The 18,901-nt window shown below is 46.1% G+C and overlaps 1 protein-coding gene across 4 annotated transcripts in view; it reads left to right on the top strand.

Annotated features, from left to right (window-relative positions):
- GDPD4 (glycerophosphodiester phosphodiesterase domain containing 4) overlaps positions 1-18,901 on the top strand; it is a 37,715-nt gene that overhangs the window by 11,033 nt on the left and 7,781 nt on the right. For 3 of the 4 annotated variants that reach the window (XM_056328331.1, XM_056328330.1, XM_056328329.1), the window contains 9 exons: positions 3,244-3,452; positions 4,075-4,178; positions 5,232-5,325; positions 11,001-11,060; positions 12,642-12,740; positions 14,762-14,855; positions 16,759-16,904; positions 17,254-17,336; positions 18,199-18,349. In XM_056328331.1, coding sequence (XP_056184306.1) covers positions 3,270-3,452; positions 4,075-4,178; positions 5,232-5,325; positions 11,001-11,060; positions 12,642-12,740; positions 14,762-14,855; positions 16,759-16,904; positions 17,254-17,336; positions 18,199-18,349 — 1,014 coding nt within the window. In that variant the 5' untranslated portion in view covers positions 3,244-3,269. The remainder of the gene's footprint in view (positions 1-3,243; positions 3,453-4,074; positions 4,179-5,231; positions 5,326-11,000; positions 11,061-12,641; positions 12,741-14,761; positions 14,856-16,758; positions 16,905-17,253; positions 17,337-18,198; positions 18,350-18,901) is intronic. The other variant, XM_056328332.1, reaches the window with a different exon arrangement.

The following is an 18,901-nucleotide window of genomic DNA, read 5'->3' as shown; positions in this document are numbered from 1 at the left end:
ACTTCAATGTAGCATAACTGGGGTAGCTAAGAGCAATTGGCCTGTAATGACCATCTACCTCCTCAGTAGTCCAGATAGTCTTGTGCAGCCCAACGTATCTCCATTTACTTGAGTGTAGATATGTCAGAAAGTATCTGTGCTTAACCAGATGACATGTGAGTCCAGGCTTATTGCCTCTGTGGGGTGCTTTGGCCCTTTTCAGGCTGCAGAGGAGCAGCTGGGTGAGGTAGCTCTGTCCTTTGGGGCATAGGAGAGGAGAGAAAAGGTCTCTGGGAAGAAAAGGGGCAGGGCAGGGGAAGAGAAATGGATGGATAGGGCACCGGCAGAAGCCAGAACCCAAAGCAAGGGACAGGTTATGGTCTTTGACGCTGAGAGGTCTGACTGCCATAGTAGTACTGCTAAACATCTTGGACAACAGGGTCATTGGGGATTCAGGGGATGCCAGACACAAAGGTTTTTTGCTCTTGTTTCACCAGCCTGAAGTTTTTGGGAGGCCCACTTGGAGGTGGTAGTGGAAAGGAGGCTGTGTTCTTCTCTTCCTCCTTCCCCAGCCTCCTCTGAGATGAAGGGTGCCTTCCCCAACAACCCCTGGGCTTGGAGAGGTGACTTGTGTGGAAAGACCAAGGCAGAAGTTAACAAAATTCTTTATTATAATGATGTTAGAAGTGCTTTGATGCATAAAGCTGAAAACACCTTTCCCTTGCTGCTGGGGGTGAGCCCAGGGTGAATTATTTCAGCCTTCAGAAGGCTGAGGCCAGACCATGTTTGACACATGAGAGAAACTGAATGCTGCAAGGATCCAGTGGCCTGTGCTATGGGTGGACAGGTCTACCCTGGGGAAACTGAGGGCTGTTCACCAAGTCCTGTTACAGCCACCGTGTGCCAAAACGCATGGGAAACGTAAGGAAAATCCCAATTAACGGGTGACTGTGGACTCCATACAAGGATACTCTGAGGAGAGGAAAACATGAACTACAAGGAAAGACGGGAAAATCTGGGATTGTTCAGGCTAGAGAAGGCTTAAGGGGAGACATCCAAATGTGAATACATGAAGTATGTAACAGAGGAAAAGTTTAAGCTGTTCTCTATACCCACCATGAACAGGGTGTGAAGTAATGTGCTTAAACTGTACTACAGAAGACCAGACACTGGGACACGGGGACACACACGCACGCATACCCCTACACACCAACTTTTAATAGTAAAGCTAGTTAGGTAGCTTGTCCTGGGAGCTGGTGGGATCTCCATCACTGGCAATTTTCATGAGGGGTAGACTAAGACCTAGACTTAACACCTGACATGCTGCTGGATCCAGCCAGATGGAGTGGACAGTGTTTCGAGGTCTCAGTAATCTCTGTTCTGTCAGATCCTGTGTGCTCATAAGCACATACTGATGTGTGAGCCTCGTGCCTACACCAGGACTGCGAGTAACAAACCCCATGGCCCACTGCCAGCAAAACTAATGGGTTTGGTCTGGTGTCCGGAATTCCTGTTGCTGAAGGAGAAGGGCTGGGCAAAAACAGGTGCTGTGGTTTGGTGAGAGGGGAACTCGTGGTTTAAGGAACCTTATAGGAGGTAACAAATACTGCGACCCCATGGCACATGACACCCTTCTGGTGAGAGCTCTGAAGGGTCAAATATATTCAAAAGACGTGGCTGGAGTAACTTGGTAATTGCTGGGTTTATGCCAGGCATACTTTAGGCCAGCTAATGAAGACAGCCAGATCAGCTGTGGCCAGCATTGCTCACCGGTGGCATAATGCCCACATCCCCCCATCCGTGCTCTGGGTAATTTAAGAGCAGGATCACCATCTTGCCACATGAGATCGGCATCAATTTTTTACTATGGGGTGACCTGCTGGTGCCAAGATCCGATACTGCTGAGCTTCTGGGAGGGCTTGACCCCACCGTATCTAAGAGTGTGTGACTGCCCTGGGTGGGCAGACATGTCTGTCTCAGGAGTGCATGGCACGCTTGGGCACCGCTTAATTAGTAGTGGTCAAAACTCCTTTTGTTTCACTTCCATCCGGTCTCCTTGCACTCCAGCTTCCAATAGGCTGGGACATTTGGAAAGGGTACAGGGGATGCATAATTTCATTTTTAACTTGTGTCTTATGTCTCCATTTTATTTTTGCTTTCTGCAAACTGATCCGTTTTTTGGAAGTGTCAGTTTGCAAGGATTTATCCACAGATTTCTGCAAAGACATGCTGGGCTCTGAGTTATTTGCAAACAATTTATGTGTGCATTTCATCCATCTGTATAGTGCAGCAAATTGTTCATTCTTGTTCTTAAATGACTGTTATTACATCAGATAAATCAGTGAAATTGGGAGTCCTAAGCTACAAATTTGCAGCAGACATGCCTGGATTTGAACATGGTTGGTATGGACTCAAGGATACGATGGCACTTTTTAATGCAACAGAAAAATATCTCTGGCTGTCTCTGTACTTTAAAGAGGTGCTGGGCAATGATGTTTCTCTGTATACCCACACAAGAATGTTTTCCTTGCAGTATGGACAGTGCCCTGCTGGGTGAAGGGCTTTTTGCTGGCACAAGCCCCTGTGCTATTTGCTTCACTGTTAACTACATCGGTTGCAATTTACCACCAAGTTCTTTGTCTAAAATCTTGATTATGAAGACATCTCCTATGTGTGCATCTCTACAGCTACTCTTTCTACCCTTGAGAAACTCTGCCAAATAAAGCTATTTCAATCAGGAAATAATTTTTATTTAAGACATCAGTCTGTACAGTGCTACAGTTTTGCCAGGATAAGAGAGCTGTGTACTTGGAAGGTTTTAGTCCCTTTCCTGCATGAGCTGGTTAAACTGATAGCAGGTTACAGACAGGTCACGGTGATGTTGAATTAATTTCCATGGCTAAGCCTAGGCTCAGGTTCATTGGCATAATTCGAGAATCTGCATGGAGTGCTTAAGTTAGTGATTTCATTTCTCAGAGCTCTCCGTATAGTCAAAAGGAGGCAGAGGTTCCCTCAGAGGGGATTCAGAACACCTATGTTACAACCAGGAGCACCACTGACTGCTGAGGGGACATGCAATGACAATGCTTTTGTTAGACATCTCACTTAGGTATATAAAATCAGGTGGGGTGTCCTCAGCACTCCTTCCTGCTGGTCTCAGCATCCTCTTGAGAAAGCTTCCTCTCTTTTTCCTGATATGACAATCTTACCTGAAAGAAAAGGAGGGTTTACTGCCTCCCCATAAAACTTGTGGTCTTTTTTCAGAAGGAAGATGAGATAAAGCCACTGAGATGGAGGCTAGTTCCACCAGCCTCAAGAGGCTCAAGTTTGGGAAGCTGAGGGTGGTACGTCGGCGCTTACTACAGAGGTATGAGCATCAGCCCTTCATCTCCTGCCTGGCTGGTTTCTACAGCTGCCGGTGGAAGCGGTACCAGCGCAGAAGGACCGAGCCTGGGAAATGCTGCTGCAAGACGGTAAGTCAGCTCAAAACCAGCACAGACATTGATTTCTCTGTAGGGACAGGTCAGCCCAAGCTGACAAGTGGTTGATGTTGTGGGTCAAGGGCATCCCTGCCCAACATCATTTGGAACCCACTGAGCTCTGCTGGGTTCTTAGATTTTGCTCAAAGTGCTTGATGTATTGCTGTGTTTCTGCAGCAAGCTTAGTTTGTCTGTGCCACCATGCAGCTGACAAATATGTGGTGGCAGGAAAAAAACCTTACACCAAACCCTTCTGGCCAGGGAAACAGCTCAAAGCCATGGGATCAAATTGGAGAAGTAAAATTTGGGATGGATGTGCAGTAAGGATTGCAAAGAGGGCTGGTGCATAGTGCGATTCCCTCTCATGTGAGGTGGTTAAAACCTGTATGTGAACTCATGAGACCTGTTTTCCCTGAAAATAACTACTGCAGAGTATGCTTTTGAGGACATTCCCCTGGTCACAGGGGGTAGGGAGGGAAGTCCTCTCCATATCTACTTGAGGAAGTCCAACACCAAGCCATGTGTTTTAGGGACAACCTAAAAGGATCTGCCATTTGCTCTGACTGCTTTGGGATAGGCAAAGCTCTGACCACTTGTCCTTCCTCTCCCTCTGCAGCGGGAATGCGTGTTTTTCCCATTGCTTGTTGGAGCTTTCTGCTTTTCTCTGGTCTTTCTGTACATGTGGGGTGAAGCAAAAAATGACTACAATAACTTTGACTGGTAAGTACCATCTTTTCCTCCTCTCCCACTCCTTGGGCAGGCCACTAGGCTGGCTGGGAAGAGATGAACACCCTCCCCAGCAGCTGTGCTGCAGCAGGACCCTTGAGCCATAAGCCAAAGATTTGGCTCTTTAAACTCTTGGTTACAGCATCCCAATTGACTGTCCACTGAGTCCAAAGGTGATGAGGCTATGTCCTTTGCTGGGCTACAATTTTTAGGTGTAAGTGTGTATTTGGGAGAAAGGAGAGAATCATCATCACAAAAATTGTGAGTGAAGGGTACTAAATAGCTCTTTCCTTTCCTTCTCTGAGTCTTTTTTTCCACCCCTGCTCCCTCTGAAGAAATGTCGTGGCTGGCATCAGAGGCATTGCACCAGCTATCTCACTGCAAGACAAGTGCATGTTCCCAGGCTCAAAAGTAAGAAATAACCAGCAGGGATTTATGTGGATCCTTTCTTTCTGCAGTACTCAGGCAACAGTTATGCAAATCTGGCCCCTAAAATTAAACAGCTCAAATGTTATGGGGAGGAAAGGTGTCATAATCTTATTCATCCCTATTGAGCCTTCAGGTAAAAAGCAAAGCTTCCCTCTCTCTCCCCTTGGGCGATCCCTCTGCAGCTTCTCCAGCTTTCTCATGTTTTCTGCTTCAAAACCTGACTCAAATCTCCTTTTTGCTGCGGTGCCTGACACGACCACATGCAGACAAGGTGGGCTGTGGGCCTGTCATGGCATCTTAGCGTTTCCTCAGGCTGCCTTGTCTGCAGCAAAGTGCTGTGCCTTAGAGTCAGGCTGGGAGCTCTCTGGAGCCAGCCCATCGGTTTGGTCCTGTGCTTTACCACCCCAGCACACTGGGGTGTTAGTCTGGAGGTTAATGCAAGCATGGATTTGGGGAATGAGGCTCTTAACCGCTTTTGCGTGTCACAGGGTAGATTTCCTCCCTCCCTCTTTGTTTTATTGCTCTGAAAACATCAAAACTTCAAGGAACAAGGCTGTGGTTCGCCTCTAGTCTATGTGCTAAACACAAACACTGTTAAACCATTTTATTGCTTTTTAGGTATAACTATGGGAACCTGGGCTTCTGGTTCCTCTGGTCTCTTGTTCTCCTGATCGTGGCTGTAATCTTGTTCACGTACATCACGCTGTTATTGGTAAGTAACGCTCCTTGTAAGCCAACCAGGATTCGAAGTCCTAAAAAATAAACATAGGAGTGGCTTTAATGAGTCAGACCAAAGCTCAGCCTAGCCCCACATACGATCCTTACACATTGGATACCTGGGGAAGATGGGGAACACAATGAGCGTTGGTGACTTTCTCCCCACGCCCACCTGCAGATCACCAATTTCAGCTTGGGTGTCTCTGAGCCAGGTGTAGTTTCTGTGATTTCTCTCTATGCTTTCCCTTTGATGAATGTGTCCAGTCTCTCCTTGAAGGAAAGCCAAGCCATCAGTGGCTGGATATAGGTTTAGGAGAAGCTAGAGCTGTTGCTTTGGCAGCAGGGAAGTATGGGACACTATGTTAGCAGTGGTGGTATGCCATCAAAGCGGAATAGTTCCTCGAATCCTGAATAAAAGGCTCATCAGGAGAAGGGTAAAATTATCACTGAAGCTGCCTTGAATCACTCCGCTTTGCTGGAGGGTTTCTCTCCAGGTAGAGACTAGAGATGTGGTCACAAAATGCTGTTGAAGTTTATGCCCAAAGAGGCAACATTCCTGAAATCTTCACTTTTCCAAATCCATGATCTGCTGTCTGCTTTGGTTACTGGAAACACACCAAAAGCAAGCATTTCCTAAAGTTTCTACCTACTCATCCTTTTCCTCTGTCCTTTCCCTCATAGGGACACCAACCCACCCACTCCCCACCCACCCCCCAAATAAAGACAGCTCTGCACTTCTTGTTTCCACCTTCTGCATCCAGAGCTATAGGCTAAGAAATGACTTTAACTCCAGGGACTGAAATCTATGTTCAGTCTCATGCCTGCTTCATCTTCCGTTCTGAAATGCCAGGTGCTGAGGGTGAGGTTATGGCTTTGACTCACCTCTGTGACCAAGACAACCAGCTTTTATCATCAATTCCTGCTGTTCTTATCCATTCCCTGGCATGTCATCATATAGTCAATCTGTGAATTGCTCATGGCAGGGAATCTCTTTTTTGCTTTGTTCATGCAGTGTGTAACACAGTATGTTTCTGAGGTCCTTTGTCCCTGCTGAAGTACAAATAAATAGTGATTTACCCTTGTGCCAGCAATAAAAACCCCAAGTGATAAATAAGGCAGCTGCTTGGCTATGCCCACAGTGATCAACAGCATCATAAAAGCTGTGGACTAACTGAGCTCTGAATAGGACAAGTAATATTTAATTGCAAAGGTTTTGTGACACCCTGGTGACTCCAGGGCTTGACATCTATTATTCAGCAAAGCCTACTGGGCAATCCATGGAGAAGTGTGGGTGGTTTGGTGATTACAGTGCTACTCTGGGCAACTCAGAGCTTTGCCAGAGGTGCCCAAGGGAGATGGATCCCTCTGAGATCATACCTCAGCAGGCTGTGGATCTGGAGTCAACCTCAGGATCAGACTAAGCCATCACAGCACATGCTGGAAATGAGCTTTACAGGATTTCCTGGGTTTGAGGAGCCTGAAGACCCCTGGGGCTGGTGGGTCATGCCCTCTCTGGATCCAAGCATCAGCCAGTGTCCAAGCAGTGGGCTTTCTTAGAGGAGCTGCATGTCTTTGGCAGTGTGAACATGATGACTGGAAGCTATCAGGGTGGGTGATGGACAAAGTAAAGCTAGAAAGGAAGACGGTGAATATGAGGCAAAATTGGTGTCCTACAGGGTTCAGTTCATTCTTGATACAACTCTTCATTGTATAAACACATCCTCATCTTCCTCCTCTCAGCAGCTCAGTTCTTTCTAACAAGGCTGATGGCATTTGCCTTCCTCAGGAGGGTGAACACAGGCAAACCTGAAAGAATACAAGTAGTTTGGATGCTATCAGACAAGTCCTACAAAAGAAACACTTCAGAGGTTCCTCTGCTCTGGGGACAGCCCCTGCAGTGACGGTCCATTTGCTCCTTGCTTTCATGAAGCTGTTAGGTCACCCACCCAAAGCTGTTGGGTATGTCTAAGGGCACTTGCCCTGCTTGATTGCATCATTGTGTCACTGTGTCTTATCTGGCAAGACTGCCGCACACATATTTGTTGAGCAGTGGGCACTGGGAGGCATGAGGCCCCACATCATCAGAGCTGTTACCTCAATAGGATTAGGTCTTGAAGGAAAGGGGAGCAAGGAAAATTATCACCACCACCACTCATGCTCCCACTATCTCAAAACACGTGGGGTCACATAACAGTCACAAGCCTGCATGCAGGGTCTTGCGGTGATAACTGTGGATCAGCAATGCTCATCCCAGAACGGCTTCTTTCAGAGGACTCTGCCAGGAATCACCTTGCCCATCACTGTTTGCAGAGCTCCACTGCCACAACGTCTGACCTTTCACTGTAGCCTTGGATGAACCACCCAGCAAAACACTAGGAGCCTCACAGGCTAGTAAGTGCAACTCAGCCCTTCCTCATCTAGATAAATTTATCAGTGTGCGTACTCTGTGATAGCTGGATCACTCTAATACATTTCAGAAAACTGATGTCCAAATAGGTTGCCCCACAATGAATCACATCCCATGTTCTGGTTGAACTGGATGAAGACTGTCCCCTTACCTGTTACAGGAAGGACTGGAGACGTTCTCCCAGGCAGTGTTTCCTTGTGACATTTTCCACCAGCAGCCTGTCACATCAGAAAACTGAGCACCCTAGTGCCCTTGTTGGAGCAGAAAGATTTTATAACAACCAGGGGCTGGGCTGGTTTGGCTTTTTTTTTGTGAGCACCATACCCTCTTCCTTAATGATGGCACCCAACTGGAGCCCGCAAGCCTGCTTCCATGACCTTATTGTGAACCACTGAAGCAAACACTCTTCTGCCCACAGGCCACCAGCAGCTGAACAAAATGCTGCATAAAAAAGCACTTGCTGTCTGTACAAAGACGCTCTGCATCCGCATGCGTCATTGTAATTTCTTCAGACAATCAGTTTCAATTAATTCAATTGTTATCACTCCCCAAGACAATTTTCTCACCCCCATTAGAGCTAAAAGGTTAAGCCGAGGGGTCTAATTGCAGGACCATTCATGCTCAGTGGAGAAGAAAAAAAAACTTTTCTTGTTCAGTCTTTCAGACACTAACAGATAATACTTTCCTCTCTGCAGTTTAACCATGTTCGTGCTGAGGGTTTTGGGGAGGTGACTCATGACTGTACGAAGTGAAGAGGTTCAGATATGTTGTGGCCTCTCCATTCGCATATTAAGAGAGAGCTCAAAATAGTACGTTGGCACTGAAGTCCAAAAAGTGATGCCTCCATCCCTGAGAGACTAGGGTACCAGACAAGTTCTGAATTGCTGCATTTTTACCAGAAGGTGAATGTAAGGAGCTGAAATTTTGCTGTTGTGAACATCTAAGTGAGCAGATACTTCAGGTGAGCTGAGCATCTAAGTGCCTGCCTCCATGTCCTTGTGGTGGTAGGTTCAGAGCTTGCCTAAGCCTCACCAGCAGTATTGAGATAAGTACCAGGTCACTCCTGTGCTGAAGTAGAGTGAGGTTAAGCATGAATTGTCCATCCTTCTGCAGCCTAACCTTGTGGTCAGTGCACCCACCCAGGAAGAGGGAGACAGAGATGCAACCCTCCTTGCAGTGAATCCATCTCTTGGTATGCCTTAAGCATCCCTTAATTACCACTTTGCAGGCAGATGGTGGAGAGGAGACACTTCTGCACCTCACACTAAAGAAGACAAGAATGCAAGTGTTGGAGGCTGTAAGAGGGTCTGACAAGAGGGTTCTAGCCTCAGCAGTACTAGTCAGAAACGTGCTGCTCACCCAAACCCACATGTCTGGGTGCTTGTGTCAGACAATCCCAGGAAATGTGTGGAAGCAGTCTGGAGGAGAGGGACCTGCTGGTGTTGGTTGTCCTAGGTGCAACCGCATGGGACATTGCTAAAGGCAACTGCTCTGTGTGGAAGAGCATGTTGGACAGGTCCTGAGGCAGCTTTTGAGGAGCAGGACGAAGTGAGGTGATTGTGGCTTAAGGTGTTAAGCTTCAGGTGTGCACATCACATCAGGTCCATCAAGATGTGTTCTCCTACAGTGACCAGCACTGCAATTTCAGGTGTTCCTTCTTCACCCTCTGAGGATGAAACCGGGGAATTATTCTTCTTGTAAACTGATAATGAGATGTTGTTTCCATCCATAAAAATGGGTTCACCCTCCAATGGCATTCCTAGATATGATGCAACATTCATATGAAAGTTGTATTGCAGTAGCAGGGAAAAGTCCAGTTGAGCATGGTCTGTGAGATAAGTGTTTGGTTGTACCTTAGCCAAGGACCAGGTCTTTGTATAACATTGCTGGCAGAAAAGGGACAAAGTGCCGTTTTTCTTCCTTTTTCTGAAGTAGCTTATTTAAATGGGCCTGGCTTAAGATCTTTAGCAGTAATTCAGTTCTCTCTGAGCTGCTCTTTGAACACAGTTACTCATCATGTCCTGGCTGCAGGATTTGATCAAAGGAGGCTAACATGTCAAGAAGCATTTAAAAGCTGATCTATATTCTCTGCTGAGCTTATAACTTGCTTCTAATTAGCATGATCCTGTAAAGAGAGTGTGTTTTTAGCTGGATGGGAAACAGATTACATTGCCCTGGAGTTCTATTTCAGGAAAGAAGAGCCCCTTCCCCTAAATCTATATGTCCTGTTTTAGTACAATCCCACTGTGCTACAGTCTTTAGGGACCTGTAGCATAAATGATCCTTCTCAGTGGAACACTGATGTCTACTAACAGAAACTTTTCTCTAAACTCTGGTATCTGGTGATACTGGTCCCCAAATTATTCCTTACACTGCTTGGGAAGCTTGCCCCAGGCACTTGGATTCCTGAGCATAGACCTGTGTGTTTTCACAGCAGCGAGGTACTTCTCCTGCTGAGATTCATCACCAGGTTCACTGGTGGTTTGGGTCTGGGACAACTTCAAAAAACCACTCCATCGGAGTCATGGACTGGCTTTCCTCACCCTTTGCTTCCTGGCGTTCAAGGCTTTTCAGGTTGTCCCCTGCCCTGGCTGGGGTTTGAGCCATGTCTCACAGGACGACCACCACCACCACCCCCGGCACCAAGGGCTCCAACTTGCTGTCAGGAGGGAAGAAATGTGCCAGCCATCAAAAATGAGAGTCTTGTCATCTCCAAGGCACTTTTCCCTGTTCTGAGATGTGTCTGCCTCTTGCGTTTCCTGCGAGTGCTCTGGAAGTGTTCTCCTTTGTTGCCTGCTCTGTATTTTTGTGGTGCTTTGGAGGCTTGTTTTTAATTCCCTGACCTCTCTCCCATGGTCGATATGCCTCTAATTCCAACAATTGCACAGAAAATAAGCAAGGTTAGTGCTGTGCTGGTTCATACCATAGCAGTTGAACGTGGCCACCGTTCCTCTTTCAGACTTTGTACTCACAAAGAAAAATCACTGAAAGTGTGTACCCCAAAGAGCCTCATTATCTGTTACCCATGAAAGGGCTTTGATCCTGCAGGGCAGCCTTGATACGTGGTTGGCCATTTCAGAAGCATTTTTACTACAGCAATAGACACTTCTCTTCATACACCTGTCTTGCTAACAGCCTTGACATTGTGCAGGAAGACCTAGTGTAAAGTGACTTCCCAATGCAAAAATAATTCCAGGAGTACCTCAGTGAACACACTTCATCATCTTCTACCAGGATGCAAACAATGTCTTCTTGATTTCCAGGTCCTAGCGATGTGTTTGCTTGCAGAAGGCCAGCAGCTGTACCTACACTGGAGTCACAAGGTGGGATGAGCCAGGGCTTTCTTGGTAACTCTAACACATGCTTTAAATTAATTGAGTCTGTGGTGTTTTCCTGCATGAAAAACATCTTAGATTTATGAGAGAGGAGGAGGAGATGGAAGAGGTTAATCTTAGGAGGCTTTAGATGCCTATAAGAGCGATATTTCCACCTGAGCTGATCACCTAAACTCCCTTTGCAGTCAGTGGAGGTAAATGAATCCTCTGAGGATGCAGTTCATCCAGCTGCTCATAGACATCTACATTAAAATGAGATGAATCACAGTTCAAAAAAAGCATGTTTTCCCCCCACTGACTCTAAAAGAAGCCTGCAGTGATTCATTCAGGTGAAGTCTATATTTGACAGGCCTATATGTGGTAACATGAAGACAAAAGCAAAATTTTCGTGAGAAGCACTGCATAATTTTCTGTAGCAGACTCCAGCAGCAGCGAAAAAATTGGCTGCAATCTCTGCAGAAGAGAAAGTGGCTTTCCCAAGGAATCCTGGTGCCTTAAGCCTTTTGGTCTTTGGGTAGTTTGGGAAATGCCATGTGGAGTTTTGAAGGTGCAGAAACAAATCTTTGGAGAACTGTTGCTGCAAAATGATGCATTAGTATCACCTTCCTTAAGAAATTCTTGAGGCTATATGAGGCATTTTAAAAATGAGCCTCTAGCCATGCAGTTTAGAATGTAATGTGATTGTGAATCTCACAGTAGGAGGGAATAGCTGAACATGCAGATACTTGATCCTGTGTTTCTTCATTTAAATAATGAAAACACGGACACCCTTACTATTGGAAACCGACTTACAGAAGAACCAGAAAGATGTAGAACAATTTATATATAAAAAACCCAACAATAATTGAGACTGCATCCTTGCGTGGAACAGATTAGGAATGGATTATTAAGGTGTTGATCTGTAGGATCCCCGTGAAGAATGGTTAAGGCCTTGGTCCAATTTCTACTTGCTCTTAGTTCTCAGCAGATAGATGATGTACAAAGAAGAGCCTGCCATCACCACTGTGCTGGTACCAAACTGAGCAAGAAGCCAAAGAATAGACTGAGCTACCTCCTCACTTTTTTGGTTAAAATCATGTCTTAATTATGGGAGTGTTTGCTGAAGCCTGTTGCAAAGCAGCTCATAACATAAGGAAGCTGTGTTGCTGTCCCTTTTGTGTGGAATTCATCACTTCTGAATTTAGCCACCTGCAGGTTAGAGATCTAACGTAAACTGATTGTCTGTGCTCCAGCTACATCAACACAGAGAGAGAGGTGTCTTCCCTCATAAAGCGAGTGGGAATGGATCACCTCTGGAAATTCCTCTCTTTCTCCAATGATTCTAGAGGGAGCGCTGAAGGCTGATTAGTTGGGTACCCAACTCTTAAGATCAGTCTTGCTATACAGAAAAGCCAGTCGATAGCACTCTTGGCCGGGTTTGAGTCCCTTTGGATCTCTCTGTCTCTGAACTGACAGTCTCGTGCATCCTAAACTTACCAAGTCCAAGCTGCTTACATAAACCTGTGAGTCAAATGGATGGCACAGCCTGTGCAGGGATGCTGATGCTGATTTATGTCTTTGTCTCCCCAGATTGGGACTTTTCTTGTCCTGGGCTTCTCTATCACAGCCCTCTTTATATTATCAGTACTCTGGGGAGATCAATGGAAAACTGTGCGCCTGTCGTTCCAGGTAAGAGGGGCTGGGAGGTCTGTTTGAAAGAACAACTTGTTCATAGAAGTATTTTGTGGTAATCGGTAGAAAATATTCCATATGGTGGGTGTTTTTCACATGGGTTTTCCTGGCAGGGTACATGGTTTTGGGTAAAGTTTTATTATGACTTAACATGTCCTGTTGGGAGAAAGGAAACCCAGACTTGAGGCTGAATTTCAAGCTCTCTGATCTACAACACGTCTCAGTTTGGGAAGTCACATCCTTTTCTTTTTTTTTTTTTTTTTTCTTTTTGGCAAAAAGTAGGTCTGCTGTTAATTTGCAGGTGCCCAGGGCAGGTAAATCAGACCTGTTTGACGGGTAGGATTGCTGGAGCAAGAACTTTCTCCATAATCAGATCCTGCCAGTCCAGCAGCTTTAGCATTAGCACAACTTAAGTCTTCTGTGACTCAGGAGAGTCCTCTTCTGAGGGCAGGACAGCACTGAGTTTTTGGGGAGCAGGTGGGGAACGCTGGATTCAGGTGGGACAACAATGCAAGAGGTCAGAGTGCATAGTCTGTTGCTCTCCTCAACTCTCACCAGATCTGAAGATGGAGGCAAGGGCTGCCCAGTGCTGTTTAGTGTCTGAGCATTCATGTCCCCACATGTATTGGGAAGGAAGAAGGATGTAGCCTTTGAGTACACAGCTGCCTTGCAGATGTCATTTGGGCCTATCACCTCTCCCCGCTGTGGCTTGCTGCTTGTGAGTGTTGGGAGAGCAATCAGAGATGTGGTGTTTGTGGGGTGTGGTTAATTGCATGTTCCTGCTCTACAGAGGCTGGTAACTGTTGGGCTATGCGCTGGCAAAGGTAATGAGAACCCATCAGCTTCTCCTTCCCCTTACAGACTCCAGAGGAGGTGGATGAGGAGGAGACACAAGGGTCTTTGGGTTCCCCACAGCCACAGGTGGTGTTTATTTCAGGTGTTCAAGCCCTTTGGGATGTTTTGCATGGCCTCCTGCTGCTGTTCCCAAAGGACATGAATCTCTTGTAGATCCTGTGTCATGTCCATTAGCCCGGCAAAGCTGTCTCAGATATCCTGGACATCTCAGTTGGCACCTCTGTTTACACAACTGAATCCTGCTTCTGATCGAAGGATGTTGGTATCAGGTGTCCAGGGCAGACAGTATCACACGCAATAACATCTCTCAATGACTGCTGCTTTCTGTAACCTTTCCAGCTTAGAGGATCAGCATGGATTAAGCAATAGGAAAGGCTTGCATCTGGATAGCTTTTTTTCCCAGCACATACCCTGCTAACTCTTGGTTCTGGCTGGAGCAGAAATCTGACGAGCATGAGAAAATGGACTGGTTTCTTTGGCAGATTTGCCTAGTTTTATGAAAAGTGTGTCATACCAACATCCATTCAGCATCTCCACAAGTGACAAACTATTTCTGCTTGGTTTCCAGCTCTGCTCATGCATTCCTGTTAAGCACAGAAGCGATTCTTAGCTTCTGATATCCTTGTTTAATTTTTAAGGTGAAAAAATGAAGTCCAGTTACTGTATCTGTGCAGCAATAGGTATTATCTAATATATCTGCTTCTCCTATATCACAGTATATGTTCCATACAGGTGTAAATATCACATTTTATCACTCAGCTTTGTTGACACCAAGTTAGTGATTTAGCTGCAGTGTGACATGGAGATGACTATTACCTAGATGGGATTGGATTGGGTTAGACTGGATTAAACTGGCCACTCCCCAGAAGATGCTCCCAGATTATGGCACAGAGTAATGGCAGTCGTGCCCTCATGGACGTGGACAGCTGTGTAGGGCAGTAAGGAGCACTCCTCAGCCTGGGTAGGTGGCCTGGCTGGGGGACATATCTCTCCCCCAACTCCAGAGTTGTTTGGTGGATCCAACACAGGTGTGGGAGAGAGGTCAAACTGCTGGTATCTGCAGCCAGAGCCCATCCAGGTGGAAGCTGCAGCTGTGCTGAGGCTTGATTCCATCTGTCTCCACACATCATCCTTTGACTAAAATTCTTTTCTCTCCTTGCCAGATCACAGCTCCCTATCTCCACATAGGGGCAATAACTATCATGGTCCTCCTGTCCTGGCCGGTGGCTCTTCATGCCATCAGAGCAGATAAGAAAGGTACAGTAGCTCTGCTTCCTGCTCCCTATACGACAAAAGGCGTGTATCAGTGTGGGAAAAGAGGCATGCAGGAGCCCTTTCTTCCACACCTGCACTCCAGTTGGAGGAAACTTTTAATGTCTGTGTATCCAGGGGAAGTAAGTGGGACTGTGGCTTGGACTGTGCACTGTCCTGTGGCTGTGCAGGTGTGTTGCTGGCTTGCTTGCTCCCTTGCACAGTTTTGCCTTATATCAGGGCAGTGACCAGCCTTGAGACAGAGGAGATCAGCAGAAGCACCCATGTTCTGAGTCATGCGTGGAAATTTGTTCAGCCCTCTGTGGGAGAAAGCAGCCAGTGGCAGCTCTCCTGGCTGATGTTTGTTTGTTATACTCAGCTTTTCTGTCTCAGAAGGGATCTCCAGTCCAGTCAATCCACTTCAGGCTGGTGCATCTCAGGAGAAGCCAGCTGAGATAGGGGAAAGAGCTTTTTGATCACTTCCCAGTGTTATCTCATGGGAAGTTTCCATCCATCTCTGAGAAGTATGACCAAGTAGTGTAAGGACAAGGCCAGGGGCTAGGAACAGCCGCAGAAGAGCCTGGCTCTGGGGCTGGCTGTTTTTCCCTGATCTAGTCTCTCCATATAGTCAAGATTATCTACTGATTGTTAAATACATAAGGTACGAAATGTTAAGAAGAAAAAAGAAAAGAAAAAAGAGGAAAAAAAAAGGGGGGGATTTGTAGAGGAATGAAGGCAGGTTAATTAACATTGATAATATACAGCTGTGGGCTGGCTTCGCTGATGTGGATAAGGTGCAGCTGTGGCTGGCTCCTGTTAAGTAGTTAAATATCACTGAGGATAGTGGAAGAGGGGGTTGCATGGAGGAGCAGCAGTGTGGTTTGAAAGGTGAAACAGCACGGACAATAGAATCTGACTGATGGTAAAAGCTTTGTTGCAGCCTACTAGTTCGTTTGTGATCAAGCGATCTACATGACACCTGTCTGCAGATCTTGATTGGTAATAAAAATCACAGACAGAATGGGCTGGTGAAAGCATTTTTTTTCTTGCCCAAGGTTCTTCTTATTGAACTGCAACTGAGGAGGTTGGGAGGGAATAGGCTGGGACTCTAGATGTTACCGTCCACCATGCCTGATGGACCCTCTGATCAATAAGTCAGCTTGGTGTAAGCCCAGGTTACTTCAGAGCCACTGGGACAATGTGCAGAGGGGTGGTGGTCCTATTCAGGAAAGAGATGTTGGTATATAGGTGCTTGTTTCTCAGAGGAACTGTTTTGTTCCCTGAAGCGAAGGCTTACTGGGGCTCTTGGGCAGTGTGTCAACAGACTCTAGAGAAGACCATAGGTAATCAGTTGGCAGGTTTCTGAGATGCAATGCCCGTGCAGTCAGTCTGTAGGGTTCTGTAGGTCACACGTGGAAGGTTGCTGACAACAATCTGAATGAACCAGGGAAATATTCACCTTAAAGGGATGTAACATAGTTGAAGAAGGTTCCTCCTCTTCACTGTGAATGAAACTTCAAAATGTTACTTGTTTCTACATGAGTAAGAAAAAAATTAGCATCCTTCTGTTGAGGATTGCTTTTCTACAGGTGGGGGATATTTCATTGCACCACTTCTAAAGAAAAAGAAATTAAGGCCATGTCTTGCTATAAGAGATAGTGAGATGTCATTAAAGCACAAAACCTGCAGTTCTGACTTAGTCTATGTCCTTGCTTTGACCAGCTTGTTTTCCTGGGTTGCATTGTTTGGAGAGAAAGTGAAAATTAGGGGAAGAAAGGATGGAAAAAGGGGATGGGACAAAGCCCAACAGCTACTTCGCTGGAGGGCTGTATTAAAAGTCAAGCCGCAAGGCAAACCCGTACATTACTTCATGGATTAACTCTAGCCTTCCTCCTTCAAATTCTTTCAGTTGTTCAGGTGATAATTGTTGGTCCATACCTGGCTATGCTTCTCTTTCTTTTCTTGATACCTCTGGGGATGTACTCTCCTTGCATCAGAGAGATGGGGACACTTGGACCAAAGCCAGCCCTCATTGGACACCGTGGAGCACCAATGGTAGGTCTGGAGAAGTTATTTTACATCATGTCTTCAACCTGTGTCTCGCTACCTTCATCATCATCTGTGTTTTTCCATGAAATCTGTGAAGGGTAGAAGGGGAGACATTTCTGTTTGGAACTGCATGCCAAAGGCATCACTGCATGGATTTGCTAGCCAGGATAACACTGTTCCTGAGGGACAGGATGGATTTGGTGGCTAAAGTAGAAGAAAACAAACAGCAGACTTTAAGAAGATAGTGATGTTCCCTTAATAAAAGACAGAGGCTTTATAAAGAGACAGAAAGTACTTACAGAGTCCCCCAGAGTGTGTTTGAAAATTACCTGCTCATGCATCCTTTTTTTTCCAGTTGGCACCAGAAAACACTGAGATGTCCTTTCAGAAGACAATTGAACATGGTGGGGATGGTCTTGAAACAGACGTCACCATTAGGTAAGGGGAAAACATCGCATCTCACAGAATATATACTGCTTCTTCCAACAGCTGCCTTTGGAGACACGCAACTCCAGGCAATTAGTTTTTACTGATGGCTTGGACAGGGTCCCACAGGTGACACGTGATGATGGGGGCTGTAGGGCATGGTTGTTCTCAGGCAAGTCAGTAAGTTATTGATTTAACAATCATTATTTCTACAGGGTATTTCAAATGCTTTGCAGTCTATAAAGACAAGTTCCTACCCTAGCCTGACCTCTAGGCCACAGTGAGGGCTGTAGGTTGGCCTGCAAACCAACAGAAAATTGTGTTCAGACTTCCGACAGCATTGTCCTAATTATTACATCTTTAATTGCCTTTGTTTGGGGCATCCGTTGCCATGAATTGCTAACAGGATGCTCTGCAGGATGAGTGGTTTCTGGGTGCTGAGTGAGAAAAATACAAATGCTTAGATCGTCTACTAATGTAGACCTTCCCATAATGGAAAATTTTGCTTTTCCATCCATTTAGCCTTCAGTCCTCTGAAACCCATAGAAACACTTTGGTGTCAGCAAAAAGATTTCAACCATAAGCTACTATCCATTTTTGGGGCAGTGGCTGGCAGGCATAAATGCGACCATCTCTATGTTGCCCCTGGGGAAACTGAGGCACAGATAGGCATGACTTCTCCAAGGTCACCCAACAGTATTTAATCTGGAAATAACCTTGTGTCTTCAGCCTCAGTCTTCCTCCCTGTCCCAGCATCTCCACTGAGGGAGGCTGTACTGCTGCATTCACACATTGTCTTCTGACCTGGTGTGAGTCTGCTCATGCCATGAATGAACTTGCACCTCAGGTGACCCGAACTCTTGCTCTCCAACAGCTATGATGGAGTTCCTTTCCTCATGCATGACAGCACCTTGAGGAGGACAACTAACATCAAGGAGGTCTACCCCAATGACACTGCTCAAAATGCCGCGCTGTTCTCCTGGGATACCCTGGAGGAGTTAAATGCTGGAACATGGTTTCTTAAGGTAAGCACCAGGAAGGACTGTCATCAACTGAATGTAGAAAAGACATCAGCTGGCTACTACTTAATAGCAGGAATATTAGGAGAGGAACTACTGTTCATTAGGAGTTGAGCCAAACTCAGAGAATTCAATAGAAAACCTTCAGTTTGGGTCTCCTTGCTTTGTCCTGTTGGCCTTTAGGTTTAGGAGACCTATAGCGGTTGGCTGGTGGCTGTTCTTGTGGCTTCTTATCGTGGCAGCAGCAGAACACGTGGGCTGGGGGAAGAAGACAAGACCTACTTGTGCATGGTGCTGTGTATAATAGTCATAGTTAACATGGTGGGACAGAGAAGCACAGCAGAGCTAGCTGTGAACTGTGCAGTTGAGGTCCCAGAAGCAATGTCATCACAGCCTGGCTTAATTTCCCCTGTTTCTCAGGTAGAAGAGCTAAGCAAAATACAATATCCTCACCTGACAAAGGCTGATGTCAAACTTTTTCCCTCTTAGAGGTACAATTTTTTTGCATGCAGCTGACTCCCAGAGGGGACTGCCTGATTGATTTCCTTTTCTGTATTT

The sequence above is a fragment of the Falco biarmicus genome, chromosome 2 (genome assembly GCF_023638135.1).
Source record: "Falco biarmicus isolate bFalBia1 chromosome 2, bFalBia1.pri, whole genome shotgun sequence".
Classification (NCBI taxonomy): domain Eukaryota; kingdom Metazoa; phylum Chordata; class Aves; order Falconiformes; family Falconidae; genus Falco; species Falco biarmicus.
This window is presented reverse-complemented; position numbering and strand designations above follow the sequence as displayed.